Source organism: Artibeus jamaicensis, unplaced genomic scaffold (assembly GCF_021234435.1).
Source record: "Artibeus jamaicensis isolate MK-2021 breed Jamaican fruit bat unplaced genomic scaffold, CSHL_Jam_final contig_519, whole genome shotgun sequence".
Classification (NCBI taxonomy): Eukaryota; Metazoa; Chordata; class Mammalia; order Chiroptera; family Phyllostomidae; genus Artibeus; species Artibeus jamaicensis.
In genome coordinates, this window is record NW_026521871.1 from 56,267,363 (window position 1) to 56,282,852 (window position 15,490).

At 63.1% G+C, this 15,490-nt stretch overlaps 1 protein-coding gene across 1 annotated transcript in view; it reads right to left on the reverse strand.

The window, feature by feature from the left end:
• Window positions 1-6,415: 6,415 nt before the first annotated feature.
• The window catches only part of POC1A (POC1 centriolar protein A), a 55,155-nt gene continuing 46,080 nt past the window's right edge, over window positions 6,416-15,490 (reverse strand). Inside the window, exon 11 of the mRNA XM_037128628.2 lies at window positions 6,416-7,020. Within this exon, the coding sequence (XP_036984523.2) occupies window positions 6,922-7,020 (99 nt within the window). The 3' untranslated portion in view covers window positions 6,416-6,921. The remainder of the gene's footprint in view (window positions 7,021-15,490) is intronic.

Sequence of the window (15,490 nt, forward strand, 5' to 3'; positions counted from 1 at the left end):
ACCCCTCAGAGGGGGGGCAATCTAAGCCAGACACAATCACTTGGGAGGCCCTCAAGGAAGGACTTGGGGGGCTGCAGCAAAGAGCAGGTGATGGACCCTCACCCCCCACTGGCTATTCTGACATAGCCTGAGTCTCCATTTCCACCTGGGAGAAGCACTTCCTGGCTCTAACCCACTTAAGCCTAAAAACCTATGATGGGGAAGGCGGTGCATCCCTCTGCAGGCTAGAGTGGGATCTGGGGTGATCAGGCATAAGAAAGAATTCACAAAGTCCTGTGAAGCCTGGTTTACTGAGTGCTTTCATTCATATGATAAGGGTCTGAGCAGGAAATGAGTATGTCTCCCAAAGGTTCTGCAACCTCCTTACCTGACAGACACTGACTCAGATTAAGCCCTCAGATTTCTTTGAAATGCTATCCACTGTTTGATCCTTGCCGCCTGACATTGATTGATGAGCTTCACCTGTGTTTCTGTGCGTTCCAAACCTAATAAAAGTCCTTGAGGAAGGGGCTCTTGGTCCTTTTCCTGTGAGACCGACCACCTTTCCTCCCCGAGCAGATCATGTCTTGGTAGTATTATTTTCATCCGTGGCGGATGGGGGCACTTTCGGGGACATGTGGGGCAAAGTTTCCCCCACGTGTTGGGGCAGGCAGGGCATAGGTAAGATATGGGGGCAGCGGGGTGAAGATTGGGCAGCTTGACTGGGAGACCTGGCTCTAACATTGACTCAATCACCAGCCTCCCGCCTCGGGGGCTCAGTTTCCACTTATGATGAAGTGGGTGCGGTGTATCGAGCAAGACTCTGGTGAGCCGAGAGGAAACAGCCCTTGTGCCTGGAAAGTGGGGAGAAGGCCCTGGGGGCAGGCGGTGACCCCCACCCCATGGGAAAGCCACAGAGTGTGGGGGATGGAGACAGGAGACAGCTGCGTTTCTGAACCTAGAGCCGGTGGTGGCCCTGTCCTGAGGATCTCGTGGTGGGGGCAGTGCCGTGGACTCTCCCGACACCCAGGGCCTGCCCACGCAGGTCCCATCCTGTGGGCAAGGCTCTGCCTCTGTGCCCACACCTGGCCACCCACCCAGCTGCCCTCCCACGAGGAAGGGTAGGGAGGAAATCGGTTGCCAGCGCCCTGGTGTGGCTCCGGCACGTCTCCACCCCTCAGCCCCTGCTGCCTCCTGCCCACCCTTCCTTAGTCGTCACCCCTTCAGTCCCCACCCTCTGCTCAGCCCCAGCCGGAACAGCGCCTGCTCCGACCTCGGTGGGCCTTTCCCAGGAGGCCGTGTGGGCCCAGGCCTCCTGCCTCCTGGGGGCTCTCGCTGCAGAGTTGTCCTAAGTGGGCTCTGGAGGGCCCGCCAGGCACACCTCCAGGAAAAGGCTCCTGTGTGGCCAGATGCCCGGGAAGGTTGGTGAAGTCTGCGGCTCCAGCTGCCCTGCCCGGGACTGCGTTCAAGGCCCTGACAAGGCCCGCGGGCACACCGCTGGCTTTGCTTTGTTAACCTGGCCCTTCCCAGACTCTGCGACCGACCGCAGCATCAGTTCCTTACATGACCTCCACAACCAGCTCACGGGACCGTGCCCTGTGCATGTCCTTCTAGGGAAAAGACCGCCTCATGTTGCCCAGTAGCCACCCACACCACATTCTCTTCTCTGCCCCGGGGTTTCAGGTGGAAAGCTGGGGGCCGTCAAGGTCGCAGCTCAGGGCCCCTGAGGCACTCCAGGTGCCCCGAGGTCTGCTGTGCCGCTCTGTGGGATCTGCAGGGCTCCCAGCCTGGCTCCCGGGGAGGCTTCTGTGGCGGAGTGGATGCCAGGGAGCAGGCTGGGGAGGAGGGAGCCGAGCCCGCCGCCCCGCCAGCCTCAGCCAGCTCTGGCCATGCTGGACTCCCGTTCTCCAGCATGCGGCTGCACAGGGCCACACAGGGGCCACACAGGGGCCACACAGGGTGTCCCCCATCCCCGCACCGCCCTCTAAATGGGGGCTGTGGAGAGGGCCCCTCCCCACGCCCAGGCTGGAGTTGGGTTACAAGCCCTGAGGGTCTCCTAATGAGTTCCACATGCAGGGATGAACGGCTTGGAGAGGAAACGAGCTGGGGAGGGAAGAGGGGCCTGAGTGGGGATTAGAAACACGTGTTCTGGAGGAAGCCGGGGGAGGGAAGGGAGGGGAAAGGGCAGGAGAAGCAAGAGCTGGGGAAGACCTTACCCCCCAGGTCCTGGCGCCACCCCTCCCCTGCAAGGTTGATTCCAGGCTCCCAGGCCCCCGCAGGAGACCCCAGGCCAGTGGTCTGCGGGGCGGCTGGTGGTGGTGGGAAAGACCCCTTAGAAGGCCCAGTCTTCTGCTTGAGACAGAAAAGCCCCAAATCCTTGGCCCCACTCTGCTGGGGTTCTGAGCCATTTGGGCAGGACGGAGCCAGGCCGGTGGGAGGGGCCGTGGCTGAGGAAGCCCCACCACAGCCAGCCAGCAGTGACATGCTTATTCAGGTCCAGCCTCACTTCCCCGCCCCCCCAGAGACCCTGGGCACACTCACCCCGCCAGCCCACACCCTCGCCTTTGCCCCCATCGGCTAGAAGGTGGGCGGGGAGGCCTGGCGTGCGGTTGGCTTCCCCACCCTCCCTCCCTGTCCAGTGGGGGCTGTGCACAGGCCCTGAGGTCGGCCGGGCGGCTGGAAGCCCCACTAGGGAAAGGCTGTGTGGGGAGCCCTGCTGCCAAGTGGGAGGGCACTTGGTTGGGGAGCAGAGCCTGAGGGCCCCTCACAGGAGCCCCCGCTGAGCCCGGAGTGGGCCTTGGAGCCATCAGGGCTCTGGTGCTGGGGGCCCAGCCCTGCGCCCCACCTCCCAGGTCATGCGTTGGAACACAGCAGGGACAAAGCCTACCCTTCAGTTCGGTGTGTGATGTGTCTGATCGAGTCTCCCCCACAGCCCCACGAGGCCACTCCTGCTCACTCCATGTTATGGGTCAGGAGGCTGAGGCACAAAGGGGGAAGTCAGAGCATCCCTGTCAGCAGGAATGGCTGATGCAAAGGCCCTGGGGCCCGAATTTGCCTGGTGAGGTGGCTGATGTGGCTGGAGAGGAATGAGGGGAGAGTGGCAGGTGACAGGAGGTGGGGGTGGGGGCAGGCAGGACCCAGGAAGAGGGCGCCACAGCTGTGGTGGGCGCTGCAGCCCCTGGTGGGCACAGTGGCCTGTACTGGGAGGGGGCTGGGGAGCCATGGGGAGGTGCGGAGCAGGGATGGTATAAGCTGTCTTACAAGTTTTCTTTTTATCATTTGTTTTAATCTTACAGACTCAGGCTGCAATGGAGAACAGATGGGGCGGGCCCAGGGCCAAGCGGGGGCCAGTTGCAGGGGAGCCCTGGCTCCCTGTGGGGGCAGACCCAAGCCCCCGGGGGGTGTTGGAAGGGCCCGCACCTGGCCTGCCCCAGCCCGAGGCTCTCTTCCCTCACCAGAGGGGCCCACAGGGTTGAAGGTCTCCAAACCAGAGGCATGTGTCCCCAGCAGGAGGGCTCAGGACATCTCGAAGGGCACGGGTGGCCTCACAAATGGCCCTATTTCAGAGCACACGCCAACTACTGGGGAGTTGGAGCCCATCCCAGGGCCAGGGCAACCCTGGGAGCAGAGGCCAGTGTCACGGCTCCAGCCAAGAAGCCACCCCTGCAGGGCGGGGACAGGGGCGAGGCCAGAGGCCAGCCCACGCCCTCGGCAGGAAGTGCCTGCCCAGTTCCCAGTGAGCGGCAGCGGGCCGCCGCTGGGGGGCCTGGAGGGCCAGAGATGCTGCTTCTGTCTGGGTTTGGGGGCGCCTGCAGGGCAGCCCAGGAGTGGCTGTCATGGTGGGGAGAGGCTGGGCGCCGAGCTGGCTGGGGGTGGGAAACATGCTGCCTTGGGGAGCATGCAAAGTGCTTCCACCCTGACCCTGGGCACCAGGGCCTGGCTTTGCAGTGGCTCTGGCCAGGGTCAGAGTTTGAGGGGCTAAGGGCAGAGGTGGGGTGGGGCACCGCAGCTGCTCCTGGGAAAGCTGGATAGTTCTGGACTCTAGAACTTCCCACAAGGGTGTTGAACTCATTTTCACCGGGGGCCACATCAGCCTCGAGGTTGCCTTCAAAGGACCAAATGTGATTGGAGGACGGTATAAATGTAACTACACCTTAACTAGGGGCAAGGAGTTCGGTGTTGCTGCCAGGTTGGGTAAAACAAGGTGGAGGGCTGGATTTGGCCTGCAGGCCTTGTGTTTGTCCCTGGTGTTCTAGAGAGATCTGCCAGGTCAAGGTGAGGTCCTGGCCCTGGGTGGAGGCTGGCCAGGGGAGGCCAGAGGGCCAGAGGCCAGCTGAGCAGAGGGCCTGTGCCCTCGGCCAGGCCTGAGCCAGAGTAACAGGAACTAGGCTGATATGGGCCAAGGTGCTCAGGGGTGTCCATGGCTCTGGTCAGTCTCCATCCACAGGCTGAGTGCAGGTGCCCAGCTGGGGAAGGATGGTGATGGACAGGGCCTGAGACGCACACAGCACTGGCCAGTGCCCGCAGGCCAGGGCTCTGCTCACTAGGTGTCCACAGGTGGTGGCCGGATCCCCTTCCGGGCACACACACTCGTGCCTGAGAGAAGCTTAGGGCCGAGAAGGATGCCGCAGGAGGCTGCGAGGTCCAGTCCTGCCCGGGTTCCTTGCCCCGGGAAGGGGTGTGGGTGGCCAGCCAGAGGCAGCCTCGCACAGTGGGAGCGCCCCTGGCCTTGCTCTCTGTGGTTCTGCTGGTCGGTCGGCTGCGGTGGGCTGCGATGCTCCCAGAAAGTGGGATGATGCCCGAGACACCGCCAGCCGCCCCTGCCGCCCCGGTGGGGTGGTTCCCCCTTGCGGGGGCAGGGGTGCTCGGCAAGAACCCCAGGGGTTTTGTCCCATTGAATGATCACATGCCAATTAAGGCGGGAGTCATTAGGGACCGTCCCAAGCCACTCATGTAGGACCAGGAGGGTGATGACAGGGAGCCGGGAGGACAGGCTGGGATGACTCAACGGGGCAGGGTTTCCGGGATTCCGGGCAGTCACACCCCTACCCCAAGCCCGCGGCAGCCTCACTGAGAAGAGGTGGGCCTGCTCCTTCGGGTGTGGGGGGCTGTCCTGAGCCCCTGCCTCAGGCTCAACCCCTCCTCACCTCAGGACACCCATGGCTGGGACCAAGGGGTCAAGTGGACATAACTGGCCACCTCAAATCTCACAGCCAAGGAGCCCTCGGAACCAGCCCCCATCCCCATTGGCACAGGGGCCAAGTTCCAGGAAGGGGGCCCACAGGACAAGGTGGCTGGCGTGTGGTGGGGGCGCCCCTCAGGACAGTTCACACGGGGTGACTGGAGGGGGTTCCAGGCACAACTGCCACCGCCCGGCCCCCTCCCGGAGTCCACGCGCTCTCCCTGGGCCGCCGGCTCCCATCACCAGAGCCCCAACTCCAGGGAGCCCCAGCCCCAGGCCCGGCACCACCACAGGCTGGCCTGGGCGTTCTGGAGTCCGGAGAGCCAGCATGGGGTGGGACACCAAGGCTGGCCCCTGAAGCTGTGTCCCCTCTGAGCAGACTTGGGGCTGCCAGAACTCTTTCCCTAAAAGCCCCCAGGGACATGGGACCATGACCCGCCATGGCACCTGAAGGCCTCATCTGCCAATTCAGACAGAGGCCCACCAGCTCATGTGCACACCGGCAGGGCCACATAAAGGACTGTAGCAGGGCCCTGGGGCCTCCGCAACTGACTGAGGCCGCAGCCTCATCCTCACCTGCCCACAGCAGGCCCTGCTGTCCTAGCGGGACAGGTGGTGGACGGCACAGGGCCTGCTACAGCACCTGGCTTGTCATCACCTGGAGGGGGCTTGTCACCACCTGTCACCACAAGAACCGGAGGCCACGTCACCAGTGGAGACCACACAGAGGGACAACGGCAGCGCCTGACCCTTGACCCCCGCCTGCGGCCTTCCCCCGACCCAGCTGGGAGAGGCAGCGGGCATCTTCTGGTCACTCGCCAGGACCTGGCACAGGCGTTCGGCCCTGTTCCCACCTGGGAGCCGCGGAGGCCACAAACTTATCAGGGAGTGGCACTGACAGCTCCCGGGAAGTCCAAGCGCCCCAGCCCCGGCAGGTGTGTGGGGGAACGGAACCCTCCCGGCTGCCTGGGCCCAGGGCCAAATGCCGAAGGCTTGGACACCCAGACACGTGGAAAACATTTGCCTGGCCTTCCCACGTGGGAGCAGAGGGAGCCCGGCCGGGGCCAGCCAGGAGCAGGAGGAGGGATGCAGGGGCTCTGGCTGTCCCCGGCCCCGACACCCACAAAGGTGTTCTGGGCTTCAGAGGGGATCCCGGCAGGGGCCTCCCAAGTGGCCATTTTCATTTTTGCTTTGTGGGCCCTGGGGAAGGGGGCTGATTAGGCCGCACTCAGGAGCCATTTATGACAGCTTCCATAAAATGCGTTTTAATGTTGAGACTCATTCCCCCCTGTGCACGCAGAGGAAGCCAGCAGGTCCCGAGTAGAGCGGAAGTCACAGCCGCTGCGAAGCCAGAGTGTGGGCTTCTGGGTAAACCCGAGGGCCCGGGCCCACGCGGGGGCTCTGTGGGGGGTCGGCTTTCCAGGAGCAGCCCGGGTCTCGGCTGAGTGGCGAGTGGATTAAGGCGGCTTGGGGCTCCCTCCCCTGGGGAAGCTGGAGTCCCAGGGCTGCTTAGAACTCTGGGTGGCAAACATTTTCAAGTGGCTTTGTGCACGGGTGGCCGTGCCGATGGGGCCTCCTGTGCCAGGCGGAGCGCCTCTGGGTGCAGGCCACAGGGCAGGCGGAATGGCACGGCCCCCAGGCTCCACAGGGACACCATTCCCACAGTGCGGAATCCCCTCCGTTTATTCACCCGAGTGCCACAGTACCAACCCCCGCCTACCCGCCCCCCCAAATCAAGTTCCTGATTCCTGCTCCCCCGATCACGGTGTTGCTCTCTGCATGATTAGCTGCTGGTTCTCCAGGCACTGCTTCAGCTTGTCCTCTGTCAGCGTCAGCCGCTGCTCCAGGATGGAGACCGTCTGAAAAACAGCAGGTGCGCAGGCTCAGGAGGTGCAGGGGCCGCACGCCGCCCTGGGGATCCCCTCTGCCGGTCCTGCTCTGCCCACACTCCCAAGGCCAGCTGTTGGCTCTTCCTGCCCAGGGTCCTGCCTGCCCCGCACCTCTGGTGGCTCTTGGGACAGCTCCTGCCTTCACATCCACCCACCCTCCCGCCACACTGGTGGTTGTTCTCGGGTGTTTGTAGGCAGGGGGAAGACACAGTGAGAGAAAGGCGGCAGCAGGTACCAGAACCCTGCTCTGGGTTGGTAACCCCCAACACAGCCGAGGCCGGGGTCCCCAGGCCTGGCGGTCTGGAGTTCTGGAGCAGAACCACCTCCACCCCAGGGCCAGGCTGCCCATGAATAACCAGACACCACCAGCCACGGTCATTCCAAAGGTGAGAGCACCGCCCCCTCTGAGGAAGGCACCCCACCTGGGTGCTCAGGGCCCACGGCGCAACCCTCCCCCTCCACACCAGGAGGCCTCTGCCCTTCCCAGTCCAGTGAGAACCCCCCGCAGGACCGTGCCACTTGGGGTCAGGCCCCAGCTCCCCATCTCTGAGCCCGTGTCTCCCTTGGGGACGGGAAGGGCGCCGCTGAGCTCACAGCTCCCCTGGAGACCGGGAGGGAACTGAGCACAGGCCCAGCTGCTCTGCCGACCTGCGCTGGCCACTGGGACCACACCTGTCATCCCCGTGGCTTCCGGAGGCCGAGGTTTTGCTAGAGGGGCTAGTCCGAGGCCCCCAAGCCCTCTCCCCATGGGCTTGCCCCACCTGTCACGCCCACCCTGCCCCTTGCTGGTGGACGGCTGGGCTCACCATTTGCTCCCCTTGCCAAGGGCTGGCCGAGCGCCCATGCGTCAGCTGAGAAACAATCTCCTAATTCTCCCCATTTGCCTGGGGCTTTCCTGGGAGGTTTCGCCACCTCCCCCGAGGGCTCCTTGGAGGCCCTTGGCCTCCGTCCAGGGGACAAGCACCTTCCCTTTCACACACCGAGTGAAACGCTGAAGTCCTAGGGCGGGAGTCTCCACTGGGGCTGCTAGTCCTACACGAGGCCAGCCACTTGTGGAGGCTGCTCCTCCCAGTGGCCAGCCCCTCTGACTGAGCTGGCGGGGCCACAGCACAGGCTGAGGAGTCCCTGCCTGTGGACTAGGAACTGTGCTCTGAGGGGCAGAGCTGGGCTGAGATGGTCCCAGCCCCCCCCCCCCCGCCCCGCTATGCTGGCTGCTGGCCGTGAAGGGGTCTGCATCTGGTGAAAGCGGCAGCGGAAACAGCCCCGGGCCGGCCGACAGTGCATTCCTGGAAGTTTCCACTGGCTGCTGAGACGCTCGCACTGAGCCAAGCGCCAAAACCATTCTTCATCCAGACGTTTTCCGATGGCCCCGGACACCAGACCACGGCAGGGGAGCATTTTCCTTTACTGCCTCCTCCTAAGCTCTTCCCGGGGACCCACTGTCCTAATGCAGAGGCTGTGGGTGTGGGGCCACATCAGCAGCAGGGGTACCGTGCATTTTCAGAGGCCCCCACTTTGTTCCATGGGGCCCCCCACTTCGTCGCAGTGGAAATACGGCCACTACATTTGTCAATAGTGAATTTCTTGAAATAGAAAAACACTGCCTACTTCCCATCCAGCCCCGAACCAACCGAGGCCGCCCAGTCGGGGGCCCTTTCTTTGGGAGGTTTGGGGGTGCTCCGCAGCATGTTATAGACAACCAGGTTTAAAAAGAGTCCAGCACCTCTCAGCCCTGCAGCTCTCAGGCTCCGCCCTCCCCAGCCAGGCTTCTAGGTTTGGGCTCCGCCTCTCCGCTCCCCCCTCTGCCCCCAGCCCACTCTGGCAGCCACCACGCGGGGACCCTGCCCACCAGGCTCCCCCGCAGGCTGGATGGACAGGCCAGGGAGAGGAGGGTGCGTGTTAGGATTTCTGTGTTAGCGCTGCATTCTCTGCTTCGCAATTGTTCTTTTTTAGTTTTTTAAAACCCCACTTGAGGACATTTTTTCACTGCTTTTTAGAGAGAGAGGAAGAGGGGTGGGAAAGAGAGTGAAAGAAACACCAATCAGTTGCCTTTTTGCAGGCACCTGGACGGGGGAATGGAACTTGCAATCTGCGTATGTGCCCTGCTGGGACTCAAACCCATGACCCTTTGGCCTATGGGACGATGCTCCAATCAGCTGAGCCGCACTGCCCAGGGCCAGAACTGTCTTAGCAACCTCACTCCAGCCCCAGCCATATGGAGAATGGTGCGAAGCAAGTCCTGGAAACGCTGGCCCGTGAGCGTGCAGATCGACATGCCTTCTCTCCACCAGGGAGAGTATCCCAGGGCTGGGCAGGCTCAGGGCTGCTGGTGCCCAGGACACCACCGCGCCACCGCACTGACCGGCTGCCGGGGCCAGGGTGGGGGGGAGAAGGGAGAGCATCCGTGAGAGGTTCGGGCTGTCTGGCATCCCCAATAGCATCTCGTGGCCTTGTTCACAGCGGGACCTTCGCTGGTCGGCTCAGAGCCACAGCCCCACCCCACGTGCCTGGCGCAGGGACCTGTGGCCTCAGCCTGCCTGGGCACGCTGGGCGGCAGGAAGGAGGGCGAGGAGCACTACCGGGCCAGCACCCCGCGGCCCTAAGCCCGTGTGGCCTGCCAGGCGGCTCGCCTTCCTCCTACTCCAGAGCAGCAGAGAACCGGCCTTCCCAGCAGCCCCGACCCATACACCCTCTTACCTTACCCTGTCCAGAGAAACAGGGGCCAGAGGTCCCGGCCTCTCAGGAAGGCCCCAAGGAGGGGCAGGCTGGTGACAGGTGCCAATAAAGGAAATGGCTCTGCCTGACGTGGGCTGACAAGTCCAGGGTCCTGGCCACAGTTCAGACCTGTCTGGGCAAGGTGGCCAGGCAAGATGGCCCGTCCCCAAGGCCTCCTGGCTGCTGGGCTGGGGCCGCTTGCTCAGCTGTCTTCCAGCAGCCAGGCCTGGGTGCCCTCATACCTGGGCAGTGGGACTCAGGCTTGAGGGGAGACCAGTGGGACGACCCAAGGCCGACCTCTGGGGGGCGCTCTAACGCTCTGCTCCAGGGGCTGCTCCCAACACACTGAGTACCCCTCAGCAGCCCCAGTGCCATGGCCTTCATCACCCCCATTTCAGGGTGGAAACTGAGGCACGGGGACATTGAGCAACTTGCCTGAAGTCACACTGCCACAGGTGACGAACATGAGCCGCAATCTCCAGTGGCCTGGCTTCAGAGTGTGGGAACCCTGTGCCTCCTTGTCCCCACTGAGCACGTGTAAGGACAGGCCTGGCGACTGCCTTGCCATCACCTGCTCTGGCCATGCGGCCTCAGGAGACTGGCCTGTCCCCCCGACCCCATGCCAGGACGGCTGGGCCGGCACGGGCTCCAGACAGGGCAGTCTCAGTGTGAGGCCCTTCTGAGCGGGTCAGGCACCAGGCGGCCGGGGAAGGAGCCAGGGCTGGCACCACGGTGACTGTGCTGGAATTCCCAGGGGTCTTCGGAAGGCCAGCTACAGGCCTATGGGGCCTGGGACGGGGAACCCTGCTCCCACCCCCTCCCATGGCCACCAGAGGCCCGGACGGGCCACTGCGGGTGCCCTGTGTGGGCCGAGGCATGTGCATCCCCATTGGCCTCCACTCCTGACGTGTGCGGCAGGGACTCTGGTGTCTGTGGTGCCGTGGGGCCCAAGTGGGGCTGCAGGCCCCACCGCGGGGAGGGTCCCAGCGGCATGGCCTGGCCGGGACCCTCTCTGAGGTCTGCGTGGGTCAAGGGCAGAGATGCGCAGGCAGTAGGGCGCTCCCCGCGGGGAGGAGTCTCCCGAGAAGGGGTGCATCAGTCGGCACCCCCCTGGGCTGGGCCACCCTCTCCTCGCATCCTCACAGCCCAACCCCCCCACCTTGTACACCCACAGCACTCGTTCCGGCCTGGTCTCCTCCGGAGGGGGGCTTGTCCTGCACCTTCTCATGGCCTTCCCCCAGGTCTCACTTCTGCCTCCTCTTCAGGCCCCTTTCTTGCCCCCTCTCACTCTGTGTTTGGGGACAGATGTCAGTGTGGCCCCCCTCACTCCAGGGCCGGTGTGGCTGACAGGCCTGGGGAGGAGCGCTCCAGTGGGGCCGGGGGGACCAGAGGTCTTTACTCACAATGTTTCGTTAATATTTTTCTAAGTAAAAAAAAAAAAAAAAAAACCCATGGCATCATATTTGTTTCTGGTGCTAGTAAATTTTTAAAAATGCTTTTAAAGGAGCCCTGGCTGGTGTAGCTCAGTGAATTGAGCACGGGCCTGTGAAGCAAAGGGTCGCTGGTTCGATTCCCAGTCAGGGCACATGAGAGGCAACCACACACTGACGTTTCTCTTCCACTCTTTCTCCTTCCCTTCCCCTCTCTCTAAAAATAAATAAATAAAATACTTTAGATAAAATACTTTAAAAAATGCTTTTAAAGAAAATGCAAATGGCAAGTTAAATTAGAAAAAGAGAAGACAACTCAAGATGGGTCAGGGAAATGCGTTCCCAGTACAAGCTACAGCAGGCCCCACTCGGAGGCAGAGAAGAGCGTGGCCTACTCCTGGAAGCACCAGGTGGCCAGAAGGGTAGGTGTGGGGTAGCTGGGCAGGGAAGAGAGTGTGCCGGCCACAAAGGAGGTGGAGGAGGGGCCTGGGGCCCGTAGCCAAAGAGAGAGAGGACCAGGGAAGCCTCGTGTCCCTGGCACCGCCTTGCCAGACTCCCAGGTCCGAGCAGGCAGAGCCAGGGGAGGGGGGCCCTTCTCAGCCTGCTGGCTCCAGAGGGAGGCCCCGGGGGAAGAGGCTTGGCCTGGGGCTGCCCATGGCTGCCTGGTCCTCCCGTCGGCAGTGAACGGAAGGGAGTGAACGGGCACTTCTGAGCAAACCACCAGCCGCCCTCCAAGCCAGGTCCCTCCCAGCAGTAGCCTCAGCTCCCATATGTGCCCCAAGAGCCGATGTAGTGGAGAAACCAGAGCCATAGTTTCTACCAAGCCCCAAGGGCCAGAGCACAGCCACGGCCCTCCCGACACCGTCCACTCCCACGGTCGCTCAGGTGCCTGCCTCGTGCGGTAAAGAGACTGGCCCCTAGGGGCTTCCACGCACTGACGGGGCCCACAGCCGGTCCTGTTTGCACTGGCTTCGGTCCTGGCCTACAAGACTGACAGAAAACACCGTTTTATAGGAAAGCAAGAACGAGGGTGAGCAGCCAGCCACTCCAGCTGCACCCCTCAGGGGTCTAACCAGTCACTCACAAAACACTCCAAAGGCGCAGGTTTCCCCCCTGCACACCCCCCACCCCGCCCCACTCCAGGCCCACAGCCTACTCCGGTCAGGGCCCCGCTCAGACAGTGTTGGTTCTGTGGACAGAAGTCCCTCCTGGGCCTCTCTGGACACCGAAGGCGGGTGGCACTGAGGTTCAAAGGACAGCTGGGCCAGAGGGCCTCTTTCTGGCCACACAACCCCCCCCCCCAAGCACCCTTCCTGGGCTGGGGCGCACAGCAGGAAGGGGACCTAAAACTGCCCTGGATGGTGGCTTGGCAGGCAGCCGGGAGGCCAGGGTGGTGGTGTCTGAACGGAGAAGATTGGGAGTGGAACACGAAGGCCCGAATGTTTGGCCGGGGGGGGGGGGGGGCTGCTGGGGCAGGAGGCTGTGCGTGGGCAGAAACTCCAGCCCAGAGAAGCGTGTCTGGCAGAGGTGGCCTCTGGGCAGGGGGACGGGGAGCACGGTAGGGGCTGCCGGGGAGCTGCAGACAATCTGTGGTCGGATCTGCACCCAAGACCCCTGGCCGCTGCACCGGGCCAGCCAGGGCACTGCCTGAGGCGTCTCTGCACAGGCCCGGGCAGCCCACACTGCCCCAGCACGCGTCTCCGGCCCGGGTGCTGCCCTCTCCATCCCTGTCCCTGTGCTTTGCCTTCCCGGTGATGCCAGGGCCCCTCTGCATCGCCTCTGCCAGGCCCTGTCCTGGCCGACAAACCCGGGGCTCGGGCACTCACACGAGGCACAAGGCCTCTGTGCCTGTGATGATGCTCTTCCTGCCCAAGCACACCCCCCAAGCTTTATTCCAGCCCTCATCCCCCAAGAAGCAACCCCAGCCCCAGCCCCTGTGCTCAGGAACCTGCCCTTGCCCCCCAGCGTATTGTGGCTGGAGCACGGGTGTGGGTCCTTGGAAAATGCTGCCACTGTGTCTCCTCGCCCCTGCCTTGTCATGTATGGGAAACCGCAGGTTCCAGAGCTGCACAGCCTGGGTTCAAATCGAACTTGACCACTGACCTGCTGACAGACTTGGATGAGTTATCTGACTCGGGCTTCAGACTCCTCACCTATACACGGAGTCTCTCGTAGAGGTGCCGCAACACTGTATTAACGGCCAGTACTTCTGTGGCACTTGTTCTGTGCCCAGCTGGGCCCAGGGCTGGACTGCCAGCAACATGGCTCCCCCAGCTCTTACCTTCATGGGGGCCGGGTCTGAGCTGGGCTTTTGGGGTAGTCCTGGGCACTGGGTGGGGGGGGCTTGATGAGGCCCTGAACAAACCAGCCTGGGGTCAGGTCCAGGAGTCTGAGCCACCGGGGCAGGTGGCGGTCTGGTTGCCCCTCCTGTGATGGAAGCTTTCCTTCTGCTCACTTCCAGCCTGCAGTTGAGGTGGGCTCCCCCAGGCAGATTCCCCAGGGGGCTTGGGTGCCTCAGTAGCCAGATCAACACAGAATCCAGATTACTGGGGGACAGAGGGTCCCAGCTGCCCTGGGCCTCAAGAAGAGGGCACAGTCACCCAGCAAGGTCACTGGGGCACCAGTGCCAGGCGGCAGGCAACCTCCTGGGGTTGGCCACCGGCTTGGTGCCCGCCTCGGCTGTGCCACACAGGACGTCGACTTGCCTTTGGCTTCGTTGCAAAGATGGAAAAATGTGGAATTAATCTTCCCTGTAGCGTGGTTTGACTTCACTCAGACTCGAAAGATCTAAAACAGATGCGACCGAAGGGGCTCTCTGCTGTGGGGCCTGGTGCGCTACCAAAGCAGCGGGGCTGCTGGGACCAGTGCCTGCTGGCTCTGCCCTGTCTCCTGCCGGCTCCATCTCTGTCCCTCACCGTCTGCGTGCGTGAGTGGGTGCGTGTCTGTGAGTGCTCGCACATGCATGTGTCCACATGTGCAGGGCCAGCCAGCCTTCCTGCACCAAGGCCCTGTGTCGGCCCCTGCCTGCGTCTACGCTGACGGCTCCAGGCCGGGGAGAAGGCCAGCCCTCCGAGTAGCCTTCCGGCGCTGCATGGATCTGATGCTGCATGGACCCGACGCTGCACGGGGACAGGGGTTTGCCTCCTGCTTCCAGGCACGGCCCCTGGCTCATGAGAGGGGCAGGCTGGGTGCTGAAGGGACACGTACTGTGAGCACTGGGGAAGCAGAGCGCAGGCCTGCGCCAGCCAGCCCAGCTGCTAAAGGCAGCCCTCGTCTGCAATGCCACCCCCGCCCAGGCCTTGGATCTTGTGGGCTTGAGGGGACAGAGGGGAGGGAGGCGAGGGTGGGCAGGCTGGAGGGGCCCTGCCAGCTGGCTTTGGAGGGAGGAGATCTCCAGGCCTCAGCGGGAAGTGGAGGTGTACCCCTTCCCACCTTTCATTCTGATGTGATGAGCACCAAAAGCTCCGTGTCCTCAACTTCCGAGGGGAAGGGGCGGGGACGCCCTCCTGTGTAGGCGTCTGCCACGCTAACCTGCCCAGGATCGCGCACACAGCTGAATCCCCCACACACTGAGTTTCTGGAGCAGCGCCTCCCAGTCTCTTCGGCCCGGCGACGACCTGTTTAACAGCTCTTCTCACCCCCAGCCTGCCGCTAATGCACCGCGATCGTCTGTCCTGGGGCCTGCAGTCCGACTGTGTGCTGTTCTGCCTTGTCTAGGGGCCAGGGCCTCTCTGCGCCTGCACCCCCGCCTCGCCCCACTGAGGGCCCGCTCTCTGTGGGAAGTACGTGAAACATGGTTTTCCATCGCTGGATTAGCCGTGTGACCAAGGAACCCTGGTCGTGATTTACTTTCCTTGTGGTTTTACAGCAACTCCTTTTACATAAACATGGGCTTTTCCACATTACCCCCAAAGGAGAAGCAATAAAAAGTGAGTTCTCTCACCACCACCCAGAAAACCGGATGCTCCCGTGACCTGCAGGGCGCTAACCCCCCGCACCAGGCTGAGGGGGTGGGTTGAGCCACACACCCACTGACACTGGCCTGCGTCCAAACTCTTCTCTTCGCCAGCCCTGGGCAGACCCCACGAAAGCCAGTGCCTGACAGAGACAGGCCACAGGTGCTGAGGGCTGGTCCCTGCTGAGCCACAGGCCCTGCTGTGCTCTGACCCCAGGGGCCGAGCACAGGGCGGGAACCTTGGCCTCGGCTGCCTTCTGTGCCCCATTTCTGCAGAGGCCGACTTGTCCGACAATCCGTGTGAAGGAACTGACCTACCGAGGCCTGACAACACAGCGGC